Source organism: Octopus sinensis, linkage group LG27 (assembly GCF_006345805.1).
Source record: "Octopus sinensis linkage group LG27, ASM634580v1, whole genome shotgun sequence".
Lineage (NCBI taxonomy): Eukaryota > Metazoa > Mollusca > Cephalopoda > Octopoda > Octopodidae > Octopus > Octopus sinensis.
In genome coordinates, this window is record NC_043023.1 from 13,048,435 (window position 1) to 13,066,116 (window position 17,682).

At 37.2% G+C, this 17,682-nt stretch overlaps 2 protein-coding genes and 1 pseudogene across 6 annotated transcripts in view; 2 read left to right on the top strand and 1 right to left on the bottom strand.

The window, feature by feature from the left end:
* LOC115225303 (zinc finger protein 678-like) overlaps positions 1 to 3,065 on the top strand; it is a 13,390-nt gene extending 10,325 nt beyond the window's left edge. Inside the window, exons 3-4 of the mRNA XM_029796245.2 lie at positions 1,714 to 1,717; positions 1,913 to 3,065. Coding sequence (XP_029652105.1) covers positions 2,133 to 2,981 — 849 coding nt within the window. The 5' untranslated portion in view covers positions 1,714 to 1,717; positions 1,913 to 2,132 and the 3' untranslated portion in view covers positions 2,982 to 3,065. The remainder of the gene's footprint in view (positions 1 to 1,713; positions 1,718 to 1,912) is intronic.
* The window catches only part of LOC115225193 (zinc finger protein 239-like), a 26,301-nt gene extending 9,860 nt beyond the window's left edge, over positions 1 to 16,441 (top strand). For 3 of the 5 annotated variants that reach the window (XM_036514250.1, XM_029796135.2, XM_036514248.1), the window contains exon 2: positions 14,379 to 16,441. In XM_036514250.1, coding sequence (XP_036370143.1) covers positions 14,689 to 15,951 — 1,263 coding nt within the window. In that variant the 5' untranslated portion in view covers positions 14,379 to 14,688 and the 3' untranslated portion in view covers positions 15,952 to 16,441. Of the gene's footprint in view, positions 1 to 11,949; positions 12,081 to 14,378 lie in introns of those variants that run through there. The other 2 variants (XM_036514251.1, XM_036514247.1) reach the window with 2 other exon arrangements.
* The window catches only part of LOC115225186, a 195,309-nt pseudogene that overhangs the window by 83,168 nt on the left and 94,459 nt on the right, over positions 1 to 17,682 (bottom strand).

Sequence of the window (17,682 nt, forward strand, 5' to 3'; positions counted from 1 at the left end):
TCGAGCAAATCGACCCCAGGACTTATTCTTTGGAAGCCTAGTACTTATTCTATCGGCTACTTTTTGCCGAATCGATAAGTTACTAGGACATAAACACACTAGCATCGGTTTTGCCGAATCACTAAGTTACTGGGACGTAAACACACCAGCATCGGTTTTGCCGAATCGCTAAGTTATTGGGACATAAACACACCTGCATCGGTTTTGCCGAATCGCTAAGTTACTGGGACATAAACACACCAGCATCGGTTGTCAAGCGATGTTTGGGGAGGTCGGGGACACAAACCCGACATAATCAAAACATTTCACTTCGGGTATTTATCCCTGGAAGCAAATGAAAGTTACCGGAACGGGAGGAAGAGAGCTAATGGGTTGTACGTGGGTGCTTGTTCGCTTGCTCGGCGATCTTTCGTCCCTAGTAGACCTTTCCGTCGATTTCCGTAAAAATTTTTTTTTTTTTTACGTATGGGCTTGCGGGAACTTTTGAAGTAATATACATACATATACACATACACCGAGTAAAAAATTTCAGTTATCTCTCTCTTTCACACATTACTCTCTCTGTCTCTTCACACACACTAACAGAAGCACTTCACTTACACAACATACTGTCTGTCTCCCACACCCCATCAAACACACACACACACACACATGTACATCAATGCTTGCCATGCACGGTAACTTCAAAAGAACTTCCCTCGTCATACAATCGCTTTCTCTTAGTCTCTTTCGCTCTCATTACTTCAAAAGTTCCCGCAAGCCCATATGTAAAAAAAGACATTTTTTTTTACGGAAATCGACGGAAAGGTCTACTGGAGATGAAAGATTGCCGCTTGCTCTTGTGGTACCTGTTCTGTTTCTATGTATTTATGGGTTGTGGAGTATAGATGTAACGAAATTATGCCAGCAATGTTGCATTTTAAACTCGAAGGAAAAACGACTTGCATATTTGTTCTTGCCCTGCTTCATGTGTGCAGGTAAAACCCGCAAATTTCCAAGTAGAAAACAGAATCGAAGTTTATGCATCGCAAATCCCAGAAAACCAGAAATCCTCTGGTATTTAGCGGTATTTCGTCTGCTGCTACGTTCTGAGTTCAAATTCCGCCGAGGTTGACTTTGCCTTTCATCCTTTCAGGGTCGATTAAATAAGTACCAGTTACGCACTGGGTCAATATAATCAACATAATCCGTTTGTCTGTCCTTGTTTATCCCCTTATACATACATATATATATATACACATATATATATATATATATACATACATACATACACACACACACACACATATATATATATATACTAAACTTGCGGAGTGGTTGGCGTTAGGAAGGGCATCCAGCTGTAAAACACTGCCAGATCAGACTGGAGCCTGGTGCAGCCCCTGGCTTCCCAGATCCCCGGTCGAACCGTCCAACCCGTGCTAGCGCGGAAAACGGACGTTAAACGATGATGATGATATATATATATATATATATATATATATATATATATATATATATATATAGATTCAGTTGAATATGGTACTTAAGTTAAAGGCACCAGAATTTGGTACAGTATTATCCATACAATTTCAAAATAAGGTGATTAAAATCAAAATAAGCAACAAGGATATCCAGAGGTAATGCAGTACGGTGGTTTCATGCAACTCCATTTAATTGAACAATGCAATCATTACATCAATTTAAAATGCAGAGCTAGGTATGAGAGGCCAGATATGTGCAGTTTGAACATGAAAACAGGTAAAATACTTGGGCCAGATAATGTCTGCTTTAAATGCTAAACGGTTGACCATCTTCTCTGTCTTACTCTGTTATTTCTCTCTTCTTTCAGAATATCAAATGAAATTGGCATCAAATAATTAGTTGCATCGAGGTACAGCATCTTTTAAAGACTGGAAGGAAATCTTCATAGAATGAATCTTTGGTGTCTTACAGGAAAATAGTTCTTTGGAGCCGAGACAATTTGTAATAAGCAGCAGCAGATCTCTTCTTCAAGGACTTGAATGCTTAGGAGAAGATTTTCATTTGTCATTCTACCAATTTGAGAAGAAATATATTTATTAAGAGCAATATGTAAAAAGAATGGAAAGCAGGAAAAACGACTGTTTATTGTAGAAAAGAGAAGGGAAAATATGGAAGGAAAATTATGTAATAACACATCTGGAAAGACTGATGTTGTTTGTGATTTAAAGGAAGAGGAAGGAGAATCATCGTACCAGTGTGATGTCTGTGATGAAGCATTCTCTGAAAGAGATAGCTTGACTAAGCACAAATGTATTCATGCAGGAGACAGGCCATATTCCTGTGATATCTGTGGAAAATCGTTCCATCGAAATTATCACTTAACAAGACACAAACTCACTCATACGGGCTATAAAGCCTATCGCTGTGATATCTGTGGTAAATCGTTAACTCAAAAGTCCAACCTAAATAAGCACATGCGTATTCATACCGGAGAGAAGGTTTATTGCTGTGACATCTGTGGGAAATCATTTTCTGGCAGTAATTCTTTTATAATACATAAACGAATTCATTCAGGCGATAGGCCGTACTGCTGTGATGTCTGTGGTAAATCATTCTATGAATCTGTTGATTTAACTAAACACAGACGTATGCATACAGGTGAGAAACCATATCACTGTGACATCTGTGGCATGTCGTTCTCCGTAAGCTCTAACTTGACGAAACACAAGCGTACACATACAGGTGAGAAGCCATATCATTGTGACACCTGTGGTAAGTCATTTTCTGCAGCTTATAACTTGAAAACTCACAAACGTATTCATACAGGTGAGAAACCATATTGCTGTGATATCTGTGGTAAATCGTTCTATACAAATGGTGCATTAACTAATCACAAACGTGTTCATACAGGTGAGAAACCGTATCATTGTGACATCTGTGGTAAATCATTTTCTTCACGTAGCCAATTAACTAGTCACCAACGTATTCATACTGGGGAAAAAACCACATCACTGTGATACCTGTGGTAAATTATTCTCTTTCACACTCTCTCTCTCAATAATAAAATTTTCATTTTTGATTCCATGAACACTGATTTTCTTTTCTTTCTGGTAAACTTTAATAACAATTACGGAGATGTACTTGCATAGCAAGTGATTTGATCTGAGATTGTGTGCTGAAAGGAAAACAATTGCAGCGTGGAATGTATTTGTAAGCCATTTAAGAAACACACAAAAACGTTAGATTTACTTCAACATTTAAGTTTAATTTGTCGAAATATTTTCGTCACTTTAAGATCGCGACTTGTTCACTGACAAAAATCCGTGCTGCATCACGGTTTAATAACAATATATAAGATAATTAAATAAAATTTTTGCACCTCAAATTTGTTTTTTGTGTATCTCTCTGGTTGTTTGACTTCTGCCTAAAATGTTGCAAAGTTAACAGAATATAACACAAGTAAATAAGTAGTAATTTTTTAAGTCATAAAATTGAAGTATTGTCTGTTTAAAGAAAGCTTGACAATATTTGTTTAATAAAACTAAGTAGGATTGGCTGTGTGGTAAGTAGCTTGCTTACGAACCACATGGTTCTGGGTTCAGTCCCACTGTGTGGCACCTTAGGCAAGTGTCTTCTACTATAGCCTCGGGCCGACCAAAGCCTTGTGAGTGGTTATGGTAGACGGAAACTGAAAGGAGCCTGTCGTATATATGTATATATATGTATGTGTATGTGTGTATATGTTTGTGTGTCTGTGTTTGACCCCTAGCATTGCTTGACAACCGATGCTGGTGTGCTTACATCCCTATAACCTAGCGGTTTGGCGAAAGAGACCGATAGAATCAGAACTAGGCTTACAAAGAATAAGTCCTGGGGTCGATTTGCTCGACAAAAAGGTGGTGCTCCAGCATGGCCACAGTCAAATGACTGAAACAAGTAAAAACAAAAAAAAAAGGATAAAAGGAAGGTAATTATATATATATATATTTGTTTTGCAAGATTTTTGATGTGAAATCGTGTGTTGAAACAGATTTTGTTGTATTTAGGAAGGGTCATTTTGCCAGTTTAGCCAATAAAAACACATGCACAATATATTTGGTGTTATATATGAATATTTACAAATATTTGCCATTTCAGTGTTGTTTGTGAATATTTATGAATGAAGAATTTTGCCGAGGCGGTGAGGTTTGTCTTGAGGATCTTTTTCCGTTTCAGGCGGTAAAGAGCCTGAGAGAGATAGACAGAGATAGAGAACATTTAGATGTTGCTGGAACAAAAGATTATGTGTGTGTGCTGTTAATGTAATCTTGTGTAATTTTGGATTTCGTATGGTTATGTATAGTGGCTGTGTGGTAAGTAGCCTGCTTACCAACCACACGGTTCCGGGTTCAGTCCCACTGCGTGGCACCTTGGGCAAGTGTCTTCTACTATAGCCTCGGGCTGACCAAAGCCATGTGAGTGGATTTGGCAGACGGAAACTGAAAGAAGCCTGTCATATATATGTATATATATATATATATGTATGTGTATGTGTATATGTTTGTGTGTCTGTATTTGTTCCCCCAACATCGCTTGACAACCGATGCTGGTGTGCTTACGTCCCCGTCACTTAGCGGTTCGGCAAAAGAACCGATAGAATAAGTACTCGGCTTACAAAGAATAAGTCCCGGGGTCGATTTGCTTGACTAAAAGGTGGTGCTCCAGCATGGCCGCAGTCAAATGACTGAAACAAGTAAAAGAGTAAACTAACGTAAACATACACACAAATATACTCATTTGTTTTGAATTTTATGTTCCGTTGTATTCAATATACTCATTCACCTGCTATGGAGAATGAATCGAACAGAAGGCGATGGTTAAACTCTCTCTCTATCCGCTCAGTTGAAGTTGACTCTCGGTCACTCGGATCAGTGTCCTCCAGTCAGTTCTATCCTGGGCCACTTCTTTCAGATTGGCCATGTCCATTCCAGTATCACTCTTGGTTGTGTCAAGCCAGCGGGTTCTTGGTCGGCCTCTTTCTCTCTTGCCACTGACCATTCTGTGTATATAATATATACCTATCTATCTATCCGCTCAGTCGAAGTCGACTCTCGGTTACTCGTTGGATCAGTGTCCTCCAGTCAGTTCTATCCTGGGCCGCTTCTATCAGATTGGTTACGTCCATTCCAGTATGACTCTTGATGGTGTCAAGCCAGTGGGTTCTTGGTCGACCTCTTCCTCTCTTGCCACTGACCATTCCGAGCATGATGTCCTTCTCCATATCTGCATAATATGACCAAAATATGTATATATATATATATATCCGCTCAGTCGAAGTCGACTCTCGGTCACTCGTTGGATCAGTGTCCTCCAGTCAGTTCTATCCTGGGCCGCTTCTATCAGATTGGTTATGTCCATTCCAGTATGACTCTTGATGGTGTCAAGCCAGTGGGTTCTTGGTCGACCTCTTCCTCTCTTGCCACTGACCATTCCGAGCATGATGTCCTTCTCCATATCTGCATAATATGACCAAAATATGTATATATATATATATATATATATATATATCCGCTCAGTCGAAGTCAACTCTTGGTCACTCGTTGGATCAGTGTCCTCCAGTCAGTTCTTTCCTGGGCCACTTCTTTCAGGTTGGCAATGTCCATTCCGGTATCACTCTTGATGGTGTCAAGCCAGTGGGTTCTTGGTCGGCCTCTTCCTCTCTTGCCACTGACCATTCTGAGCATGATGTCCTTCTCCATATCTGCATAATATGACCAAAATATGTATATATATATATATATCCGCTCAGTCGAAGTTGACTCTCGGTCACTCGTTGGATCAGTGTCCTCCAGTCAGTTCTATCCTGGGCCGCTTCTATCAGATTGGTTATGTCCATTCCAGTATGACTCTTGATGGTGTCAAGCCAGTGGGTTCTTGGTCGACCTCTTCCTCTCTTGCCACTGACCATTCCGAGCATGATGTCCTTCTCCATATCTGCATAATATGACCAAAATATGTATATATATATATAAAATAAAATATATATATATATATATATATCCGCTCACTCGAAGTCGACTCTCGGTCACTCGTTGGATCAGTGTCCTCCAGTCAGTTCTATCCTGGGCCACTTCTTTCAGGTTGGCCATGTCCATTCCGGTATCACTCTTGATGGTGTCAAGCCAGTGGGTTCTTGGTCGGCCTCTTCCTCTCTTGCCACTGACCATTCCGAGCATGATGTCCTTCTCCAGGGATTTTCTCCGCATAACATGACCAAAATATGCCAATCTATGCTTGGTGATCCTAGCTTCTAGCGACATTTTCGGCCTGATCTGCTTAAGAACTTCTCCATTGGTGAGCCTCGCTGTCCATGGAATCTGCAAAAGTCTTCTCCAACACCAAAGCTCAAATGACTAGACAGAGAGACTCAAAAGGGAAGAACAGCCAATGTTCATCTGCAAGAACTGGATGCAAGATTAAACAATATATTAAGGTTATTGAATCAATCACAAGGAGAGGGGAGATGAGCACAAGATGCTATAAGACCGGCTCAAAGATGTCAAAAGGAGAAGGGGCACCTAATTGCACAAAGGAGAGATATCCAAAGATGGATCACAGCACAAAGGCACCAAGATGAAATGAGCAAGCATTCGGTAGACTGTTTTTCTCCCATTCATTCTCTTTAACGAACAAACTTTCATAGTGGCATTTACAAACCTCTCTCTTTGCAGCCTCGTTTAATGCAAGTGAACCATCATTCATGTGGATACATTTCTCTCCTACGACATCACGGTTCTCTCTCACACAAAGGCGGCGAGCTGGCAGAAACGTTAGCACGCCTGGCGAAATGCGTAGCCGTATTTCGTCTGCCACTACGTTCTAAGTTCAAATTCCGCTGAGGTCGACTTTGCCTTTCATCCTTTCGGGGTCGATAAATTAAGTACCAGTTACCCACTGGGGTTGATATAATCAACTTAATCCGTTTTTCTGTCCTTGTTGGTCCTCTCTGTGTTTAGCCCCTTGTGGGTAGTAAAGAAATAGATTCTCTCTCACACACTGTCTAGCAACACAAAATACCTCAAGTCTTTGGTCTTCATGGCACAGAACATTGGCAAATTTTTTCTTATCTGCTTCCCCTCTGGCTAAATAAACCTGTCTCCTAGCTTCCCTTCTGGCAGTCTGATACAATTCCCTGCTACCACCGCTCTTCCAGTCCTTCCAAGCCTGTTTCTTTTGTCTAATAGCCCTGTCAACAACGCTGTTCCACCACCGTTACCTTAGGTCGAGAGGGGACTTTGCACCATCCACAGATCTGGTCGGTGGCCCCCAGCAGGTTGTCCTGTAGAAACCTCCAGTGGTCTTCCACATCATGTGAAGCTATATCCCCTTCTATTTCGTCAAGGTCAGAGGTAAATAGCAGTGGTCAGAACATTTCTGCAAAGCTCTTGCATGAACTTCTGGCATAGGCTGACCAAAAGAGAGATCTGTGCTTCTTTATGCCCAAGTGGAGAGAGAGAGAGAGAGAGAGAGAGAGAGAGAGAGAGAGAGAAAGCTCACTACCAAAACATATAGATGTCAGTGACGTCACAACCTAGTGACATTTACATACAAAGGGACGTAATTCAGCTATCCTGCTTTCCTACTATTTGTTCTACAGACGGGAATTCATAGAATTATGAGGAAAAAATTGTGTCTGGTTTAAGGGCGAATTAGCTGCTGTTTTTAACACATCCCACGACCACCTGATACATTCCTCGTTTCGTTGTCACTCTGACATGTATTACTGTTTTGCAATATTTTTCTCCTCATAAACACATTGAATGAAATGATGATGGTGATGTCCCCAAGGGCGATCCATTGTTGGGATTTATGCAAGAAAAATTCAAACTGTCAATATTTCAAACTCTAATTTAAAATGACTAATCGAAAAAGCTTGCAGAATAATTTCGTGAACAGGTTGTTCTATTGATTGGATCACCTGGAAACCTCGTCGTAAAAGACGGAGATCCCCAGTCTTTTACACAGACACACGCCTTGTGGTAAGAATCTTGCTTCCCCACCACATGGTTCCGTGTCCGTACCACTGCGTGGCATCTTGGGCAAGGATCTTCTACTGTTATCTAAGGTTGAGCAATGCCTTATAATGGATTTGGTAGACGGAAACTGAAAGAAGTCCGTCAGGTGTGTGTATGTATATATATATATATCTTTACCAATTTATATATATATATATATAGGTTATAAAATGAGATAGGGGTTGAAAAATTCAACCCACCATGGGATAATATATATCCAATATACTGCTAGATAGGTACCCAACAAAATTAATACATAGATGTTAAAAATTGTCAAACAATCAGTTCATCTATTGCATTATATGGGTAAAGGTAATAATATTACCGTAAATTAATACTACAAAATTAGAGAATGGAGAAATATACTTAAATCAGTAAAACATCAACTATCCGATGATACTCAATCCATACTTTAATACACCATTACATATGAGTAAAGGCAATACATAAAATGAAATGAGATATACAGTAATAGTAAAAAGATAAAGAGATATAAGTAAAAAATTTTCAAATATAATATGCAAATAAATCAAAACTGACAGCTGTTTCGGCAGTGAGGACAGTCATACCTCATTTAACCTATAAGCCATAAAGGCAGGTATAAATGAGGCATTAACAAGGATGCCCCACGGCCTCTTCAGAGAATTAAATTAAATTTGTTATAATAGTGAAAAATATTATACAGTCATATACATATAAATATAAAAATATAAAAATGTAAAATATAAAAACTTATACATCATAATGCTACACTTATATAATATAATACACATTTGTACAAAAAAGGAAGGTAAACAGAACAAAATAAAACAAAATATATAATAGTGTATATATTAATATCAATAAGTACCGATATTATACATATTTGGCTAATAGTTTTTTTTATATATAAAAAAAAGGCTAACATATATGGAGATGAAAAATAATAATTAAATCCGTGGTACAGTTCATAAGATTCTAAAGCTATAAAAGTTAATAAAAATTACTATTAATAATAATAATAATAATAATAATAATAATAATAATAATAATAAAAAAATATAATAAAAAATATAAAAAATAGATACAGTTAAGTTAGCACCAAGTCCATCCTTACAAGATCGAGATAACTATCTCGATCTTGTAAGGATGGACTTGGTGCTAACTTAACTGTATCTATTTTTTATATTTTTTATTATATTTTTTTATTATTATTATTATTATTATTATTATTATTATTATTATTATTATTAATAGTAATTTTTATTAACTTTTATAGCTTTAGAATCTTATGAACTGTACCACGGATTTAATTATTATTTTTCATCTCCATATATGTTAGCCTTTTTTTTATATATAAAAAAAACTATTAGCCAAATATGTATAATATCGGTACTTATTGATATTAATATATACACTATTATATATTTTGTTTTATTTTGTTCTGTTTACCTTCCTTTTTTGTACAAATGTGTATTATATTATATAAGTGTAGCATTATGATGTATAAGTTTTTATATTTTACATTTTTATATTTTTATATTTATATGTATATGACTATAATATTTTTCACTATTATAACAAATTTAATTTAATTCTCTGAAGAGGCCGTGGGGCATCCTTGTTAATGCCTCATTTATACCTGCCTTTATGGCTTATAGGTTAAATGAGGTATGACTGTCCTCACTGCCGAAACAGCTGTCAGTTTTGATTTATTTGCATATTATATTTGAAAATTTTTTACTTATATCTCTTTATCTTTTTACTATTACTGTATATCTCATTTCATTTTATGTATTGCCTTTACTCATATGTAATGGTGTATTAAAGTATGGATTGAGTATCATCGGATAGTTGATGTTTTACTGATTTAAGTATATTTCTCCATTCTCTAATTTTGTAGTTATATATATATATATATATATACGAGAAAGAAGCAACAAGAATGGATTAGTTTTTAGTACAATTGTTTCATACAAAGACAGGCTTTATTAAAAGTTGCAAAAATTGCAGCAGATAAAAGTGTCCCGTACTCATCAGGTAAAATACATGTGAGTTCTCCAAACATCTTAGTGGGTGAGGCTACACTCATGAAGTATTGGAGATAATTTCATTAAAAGCAGATTTAGGTTGTAAACAGATTTCCGAAGTTCTTTAATGATGATGCACAGTCTTATCACAGATTTTTAAAAGCTTATTAGCTTCACAGAGAAGCACCTGTTTTTGAGAACAAGGAAATAAATAGTACTTGTACGTTGCTTAAACGAAGTTTTATTTAATTTTAAATCTTAATTTTTAATTTTTAATTTAATCTAATTTAGGTAACACAACTTTAATAAATTGACTTAAATCTTAATTGCTTTTATTGTATATATATATATATATATATATATATATATGTATATATATATACGTAAAGCTGAAGTTGTCTGTGTATGGCAGGTTTGGTAGCCTTCAACTAACACTATCTCCTCCGAGACCCTGCGGAGCCAGTTGACCAAAATTGAGAGTATGATAGAAGAAGGCTTGCTCTTCCTTCTGTAGAAGATAAAATTCAAATCGGACCATGTTAACATAAAAAATTATTTACATCAAAAAGGTGCTTTTTTTCTATGAAAATCCCTATTTTTTACGATTTTTTTACTGCTGTGTCGCCACTTTTCGGTGTATTTCAACCAGAAAAATGTCCACTTAAAGAGAATAACAAGCTACATAATGCAAGATTTTTACTTTTCAAAAATTCCAATTCTAAAGGGTCGAAACAAACCCGAGCAACGCCGGGCAATACTGCTAGTATACACATACACACAGAGACACACACACACACACGCGCACGCACGCACGCACGCACACACACACACACACACACACACACACACACACACACACATATATATATATGACTGTTAAGTTACGGGGACGTAAACACACCAACATCAGTTATCAAGCGATGGTTAGGGGGACAAACATATAGACACACACACAAACAGACATATTCATATACATGTTGGTGTGCTTACGATCCAGTAACACAGCGGTTCGGGGAAAAAGGGGCCTGATTGAATAAGTCCTAGGCTTTAAAAAAAAATCCTGGGGTCAGTTACCTCGACTAAAAAAAAAAAAGAACTTTAAGGCTGTGCTACAGCATGGCCGCAGTCAAATGACTGTAACAAGTAACAGAATAATATATATATTTCTTTATTATCCACAAGGGGCTACACACAGAGGGGACAAACAAGGACAGACAAACGGATTAAGTCGATTACATCGTCCTCAGTGCGAAACTGGTACTTTTTTTTATCGACCCCGAAAGGATGAAAGGCAAAGTCGACCTCGGCGGAATTTGAACTCAGAACGTAGCGGCAGATGAAATACCTATATCTTTACTACCCACAAGGGGCTAAACACAGAGGAGGACAAACAAGGACAGACAAAGGGATTAAGTCGATTATATCGACCCCAGTGCGAAACCGGTATTTTATTTATCGTCCCCGAAAGGATGAAAGGCAAAGTCGACCTCGGCGGAATTTGAACACAGAACGTAACGACAGACGAAATATCGCTAAGCATAATATAATATAATATAATATATATATATTTCCCTGTATGTAAAACCATTTCCTTTAAAACAGTGATTCCCAAGGGGAGCCCATACGGCCCCTGCTCGTCCGTATAAGATTTTGGGGGCTCTACACAATTAAATAATTAATTGGGACCCACAATGGTATTTTAAGGTTCCTTTGAATAAATTTTGCTTTAGATGTTTGTATTGTTATTAATTGCAAGGAATAAGTTTCTTTCTCGAACGTTTTATATAGTTAAACATTTACAAGTCAATGTAGGGAAAAACGAATTAGAAATTATGAAAGAAGTTTCTATAGAACTAGTTTTTAATGTATGTACACACGCCCCTAGGTACACGCATACACATACACGCTGCGAGCTTTAATTCATTTCGTCGTTTCCGTTTCCGATTCGGTTTTTCACAAATTTCTTATGATTTGTCTTTTGAGTTTATTGGAAGGACGTTTATTGTTATTTAAACGATTTCACTGGAATCACTGGCTTTCATATCGATAACAGGTAAGATACCATATACACATCTAAGCGAAAGAAAGGCCTCTCGATGTCCCGTGTCTCAAAAGAAAAGAAAAAACGGTATTTTCTGTTATTTAATATTTTTTAAATTCATAAATCAAAAATTATTATTTTGGAACGAAACGAAACGAAGACGGCTACACAAATATGCGGGTTCCTTTCATTACAGTTTTGGTTCCCAACACTTTTGGTACATTTTTTCCCCTTTTCCCGTGAATTATGGACTTGAAAGGGCAGCTGTTCCAGAACTACACGCACACGGTAATCTCAGAAATGAAAGTTCGATTCTCAAGGCCGACCGCTGACAAATTTTTCTTCAAAAGATGGATATTCTATCCTATTCAGAATTATTCTGCGTTTTGGGAATAAATCATTTCCATATCTTTATATTTCAATACATCTCTCAACGTTTCTAACACTACTTCTGCTCCTGATCAGAGATGCACATATCGTCAGCCACTAAGAGACATGCTCAACTGGTTATAGTCAAACAACTGACTATTATTATTATCATTATTACTAGTAGTAATAGTAGTAGTAGTAGCAGCAGCAGCGGAATTAGTAGTAGTAGTAGTAGCAACAGAATTAGTATTAGTAGTTGTAGTAGTAGCAGCAGAATTAGTAGTAGTAGAATTAATAGTAGTAATAGTAGTAGCAACAGCAGCAGAATTAGTAGTAGTAGTAGCAGAATTAGTAGTTGTAGTAGTAGTAGCAGCAGATTATTAGTAGTAGTAGTAGTAGTAGCAGAATTAGTAGTTGTAGTAGTAGTAGCAGAATTAATAGTAGTAGTAGTACTGTTGTACATATATCGCAATATACTCTTTTGCTTGTTTCAGTCATTTGACTGTGGCCATGCTGGAGCACCGTCTTTAGTCGAATCAAATTGACCCCAGGACTTATTCTTTTGTAAGCCCAGTACTTATTCTATCGGTCACTTTTGCCAAACCGCTAATTTACGGGGACGTAAACACACCAGCATTGGTTGTGAAGCAATGCTAGGGGAACAAACACAGACACACAACATATACACACACATACATACATACATATATACATACATATATATATATATATATATACGACGGTCTTCTTTTAGTTTCCGTCTACCAAATCCACCCACAAGGTTTTGGTCAGCCCGAGGCCATAGTTGAAGACACTTGCCCAAGGTGCCACACAGTGGGACTGAACCCGGAACCATATAGTTTGTAAGCAAGCTACATACCACACAGCCACTCCTGTGTGGTAAGTATATAATTTATATACATGTGTGTGTTTATGCTATATATATACGTATGTATGTGTGTACTAGCAGAGATATTTGGCATTGCTCGGGATTAAAGTGGCATAGTTTGTATATAATATGTTACAGTTACGTTGAAACAGGTGATATGGAAAAGTGAAGCATTGTTTATATTTAGACTGACATTGTAGGGTAGGTGTGAGAAGCAAGATTTGGCCACTTTCAACATCAAACTGGTAGAATGATTTGGCTGGATATGGCCGGATTAAATACTGAAGAATTAATCCTTTAGTACTCAGATTACTCTGTCAAATGTAATCCTTATTTATCCACATTGTTTTGGATTAATCATGGATTATCTCATAGCTTTGAGATTTCAATGATGTGATTGTTTATTTTTAGAATGACATTGTAGGGTAGGTGTGAGAAGCAAGATTTGGCCAGTTTCAACATCAAACTGGTAGAATAATTTGGCTGGATATGGCCGGATTAAATACTGAAGAATTAATCCTTTAGCAATCAGATTACTCTGTCAAATGTAATCCTTATTTATCCACATTGTTTTGGATTAATCAATCATTTTCTTGTAGCTTTGGGATTTTGAAGATGTGAAGCAATAACATCTCTCTCTTGTAATGTCAGATACTTTCACTTTAATACTGAAACTATAAGATGGATGACCTGTAAGTGGACATCCATTATGCTAGAAGAAGATGTGCTATGGTCTTACCTTTAACAAAGGAATGGTAAGACCTTGGCGGATCTTCTTCTAGCATAATGGATGTCCACCTACAGGTCATCCTTCTTATATGTATGTAATGTAATTTTTTCAGAAACATCAGATTTTTCAACATGCTCCACCACTGGTTTTAAATTGATGTTACTCAATCATTTCCTTGTAGCTTTGAGACTTTGAAGATGTGATTGTATATTTTTAGAAAGACATTGTAGGCTAGGTGTGAGAGGCCTGATAATGTCTGCTTTAAATGTTAAACGGTTAACCATCTTCTCTGTCTTACTCTGTTATTTCTCTCTTCTTTCAGAATATCAAATGACATTGGCATCAAAGAATTGGTTGCATCGAGGTACAGCATCTTTTAAAGACTGGAAGGAAATGTTCTTCGTAGAATGGATCTTTGGTGTCTTACAGGAAAATAGTTCTTTGGAGCCGAGACAATTTGTAATACGCAGCAGCAGGTCTCTTCTTCTTCTTCAAGGACTTGAATGCTTAGGAGAAGACTTTCATTTGTCATTCTAACAATTTGAGAAGAAATATATTTATTAAGAGCAATATGTAAAAAGAATGGAAAGCAGGAAAAACGACTGTTTATTGTAGAAAAGAGAAGGGAAATTATGGAAGGAAAATTATGTAATAACACGTCTGAAAAGACTGATGTTGTTTGTGATTTAAAGGAAGAGGAAGGAGAATCATCGTACCAGTGTGATGTCTGTGATGAAGCATTCTCTGAAAGAGATAGCTTGACTAAGCACAAATGTATTCATGCAGGAGACAGGCCATTTTCCTGTGATATCTGCGGGAGATCATTCTCTCGAAAGGCAGACTTAAGCGTTCATAAACGTATTCACACAGGAGAAAACCTGTATCATTGTCACATCTGTGGTAAATCATTTTTGATGAACTACAGCCTGACTCAACACAAACGTGTTCATACAGGAGAGAAACCATTTAAGTGTGATATCTGCGATAAATCTTTCGCACAAGGTAGTACCTTAACGAAACACATACGTATTCATACAGGGGAGAAGCCATACCAGTGTGATACCTGTGGTAAATCATTCACTCAAAGTGAGGGCTTGACTATGCACAAACGAATTCATACAGGAGAGAAGCCATTTCATTGCGATATATGTGGTCAAGCTTTCAATCAGAGCTCTGGCTTAAATAGACACAAACGTGTTCATACAGGGAGGAGGCCACATCACTGTGATATTTGTGGTCAATCATTTTCTCATAGCAATTCTTTAAAAACTCACAAACGCACTCATACAGGTGAGAAACCGTATCATTGTGACACCTGTGGTAAATCATTTTCTCGTTTAAATTCTTTAACTTGTCACAAACGCATCCACACAGGTGATAAGCCGTACTACTGTGACACCTGTGGTAAATCATTCCATGAATCTGTTCATTTAATTATACACAGCCGTATGCATACAGGTGAGAAACCATATCACTGTGACATCTGTGGAATGTCGTTCTCCGTAAGCTCTAACTTGACTAAACACAAGCGTACACATACAGGTGAGAAGCCATACCGTTGTGACACCTGTGGTAAATCATTTTCTGCAGCTGATTACTTGAAATATCACAAACGTATTCATACAGGTGAGAAGCCATATAGCTGTGATACCTGTGGTAAATCATTCTCTTTAAATTGCGTTTTAACTAAGCACAAGCGTGTTCATTCAGGGGAGAAGCCCTTTCATTGTGACACCTGTGGTAAATCATTCTCTACAGGTAGTTACTTGACTATTCACAAACGTATTCATACTGGGGAAAAAACATATCATTGTGATACCTGTGGTAAATTATTCTCTTATAAAAGCAAATTGGTTAAGCACAAACTCACCCATACAGGTGAGAGCATATCGTGACACCTGTGGTAAATCATTCTCACATGGGAGTGAATTAACAAAACACCTGTTCATACAGGTGAGAAGCCATATCATTGTGATACCTATCGTAAATTATTCTCTTTTAGAAATAACTTGGTTAAGCACAAGCATACCCATACAGGTGAGAACCATGTTCTGAATTCTGTTGCAAATCCTCACATGGGAGGGCATTAACAAAACACTTGTTCATACAGGTGAGAAGCCATATCATTGTGATACCTGTGGTAAATCATTCTCTCCAGATTATAACTTCACTAAACATGTATGTATTCATACAGAATCTTAACAAACAGTATCGCTTGCAAATATTGCCACATGGCCAGCCCACATGTGGATGGGAGGTAAATCTGTTACATCAACCCCATTACTTGACTAATACTTATACTATTGACCCCAAAAGGATGAAACATAAAGTTGACCTTGGTGGAATTTGAACTGAGAACATAAAGTGATTACCTATTTCTTTATTACCCACAAGGGGCCAAACACAGAGAAGACAAACAAGGACAGAGAAACGGATTAAGTCGATTATATCGACCCCAGTGCGTAACTGGTACTTATTTAATCGACCCTGAAAGGATGAAAGGCAAAGTCGACCTCAGCGGAATTTGAACACAGAACGTAGTGACAGATGAAATACCTATTTCTTTATTACCCACAAGGGGCTAAACACAGAGGGGACAAACAAGGAGAGACAAACGGATTAAGTCGATTAGATCGACCCTGAAAGGATGAAAGACTAAGTCCACCTCGGCGGAATTTGAACGTAGCGGTAGATGAAATATTTATTTCTTTATTACCCACAAGGGGCTAAACACAGAGGGGACAAACAAGGACAGACAAACGGATTGAGTTGATTACATCGACCCCAGTGCGTAACTGGTACTTAATTTATCGACCCCGAAAGGATGAAAGGTAAAGTCGATTTGGTGGAATTTGAACTCAGAACATAAAGACAGACGAAATACTGCTAAGCATTTTGCCAGGTGTGCTCCTTGTTCTGCCAGCTTGCTCCCTTCTTAGTAATCTATTATGATAATGAGCTTGTTTGTAATAAGGAAGTAGCAGTGTCAGTAAGAGTTAAGAAAGAGAAGAGGCAAAATGGTAATAACAATGAGAGAGGGAGTGGTATCAAACTGCCCCTCTTACTCTCTCTCTCTCTCTCAACAAAAACCTTTTCACTTTGTTAATGAACACACTCTCTCTGTCTCTATCTATCTATCTACAGACATACACACTCACTCTCTCTCCGTTTCTCTCTCTCTCTCTCTCTTTTAATTTTCATTTTTCATTCCATGAACACTGATTTTATTTTCTTTCTGGTAAACATTAATAACAATATATAAGATAATTAAATAAAATTTTTGCTCCTCAAAATTATTTTTTTCTGTATCTCTTGACTTTTCTGGAAGATTTTTCTGCTTAACCCTTTCGTTACCGTATTTATTTTGAGATGTTCTGTGTTTCTTTCAATTATTTTAAATATAACAAAGAATTTAGTAAAAGAACTTAGTTATCATTCAGCTAGTGTTAGGAACATAAATTGTAACTAAGGTTTGGTGGAAGATTTTAATTCAGAACTTATGAAAACAAGACATTTGTACTACAGAGCCAGAGGTGGTTTCAGCCAGTTTGGTATCAAAAGGGTTAAGAATTGTTTCTCTATTATATATTTTAACCCTTTTGTTACCATATTCTGTCGAGATGCTC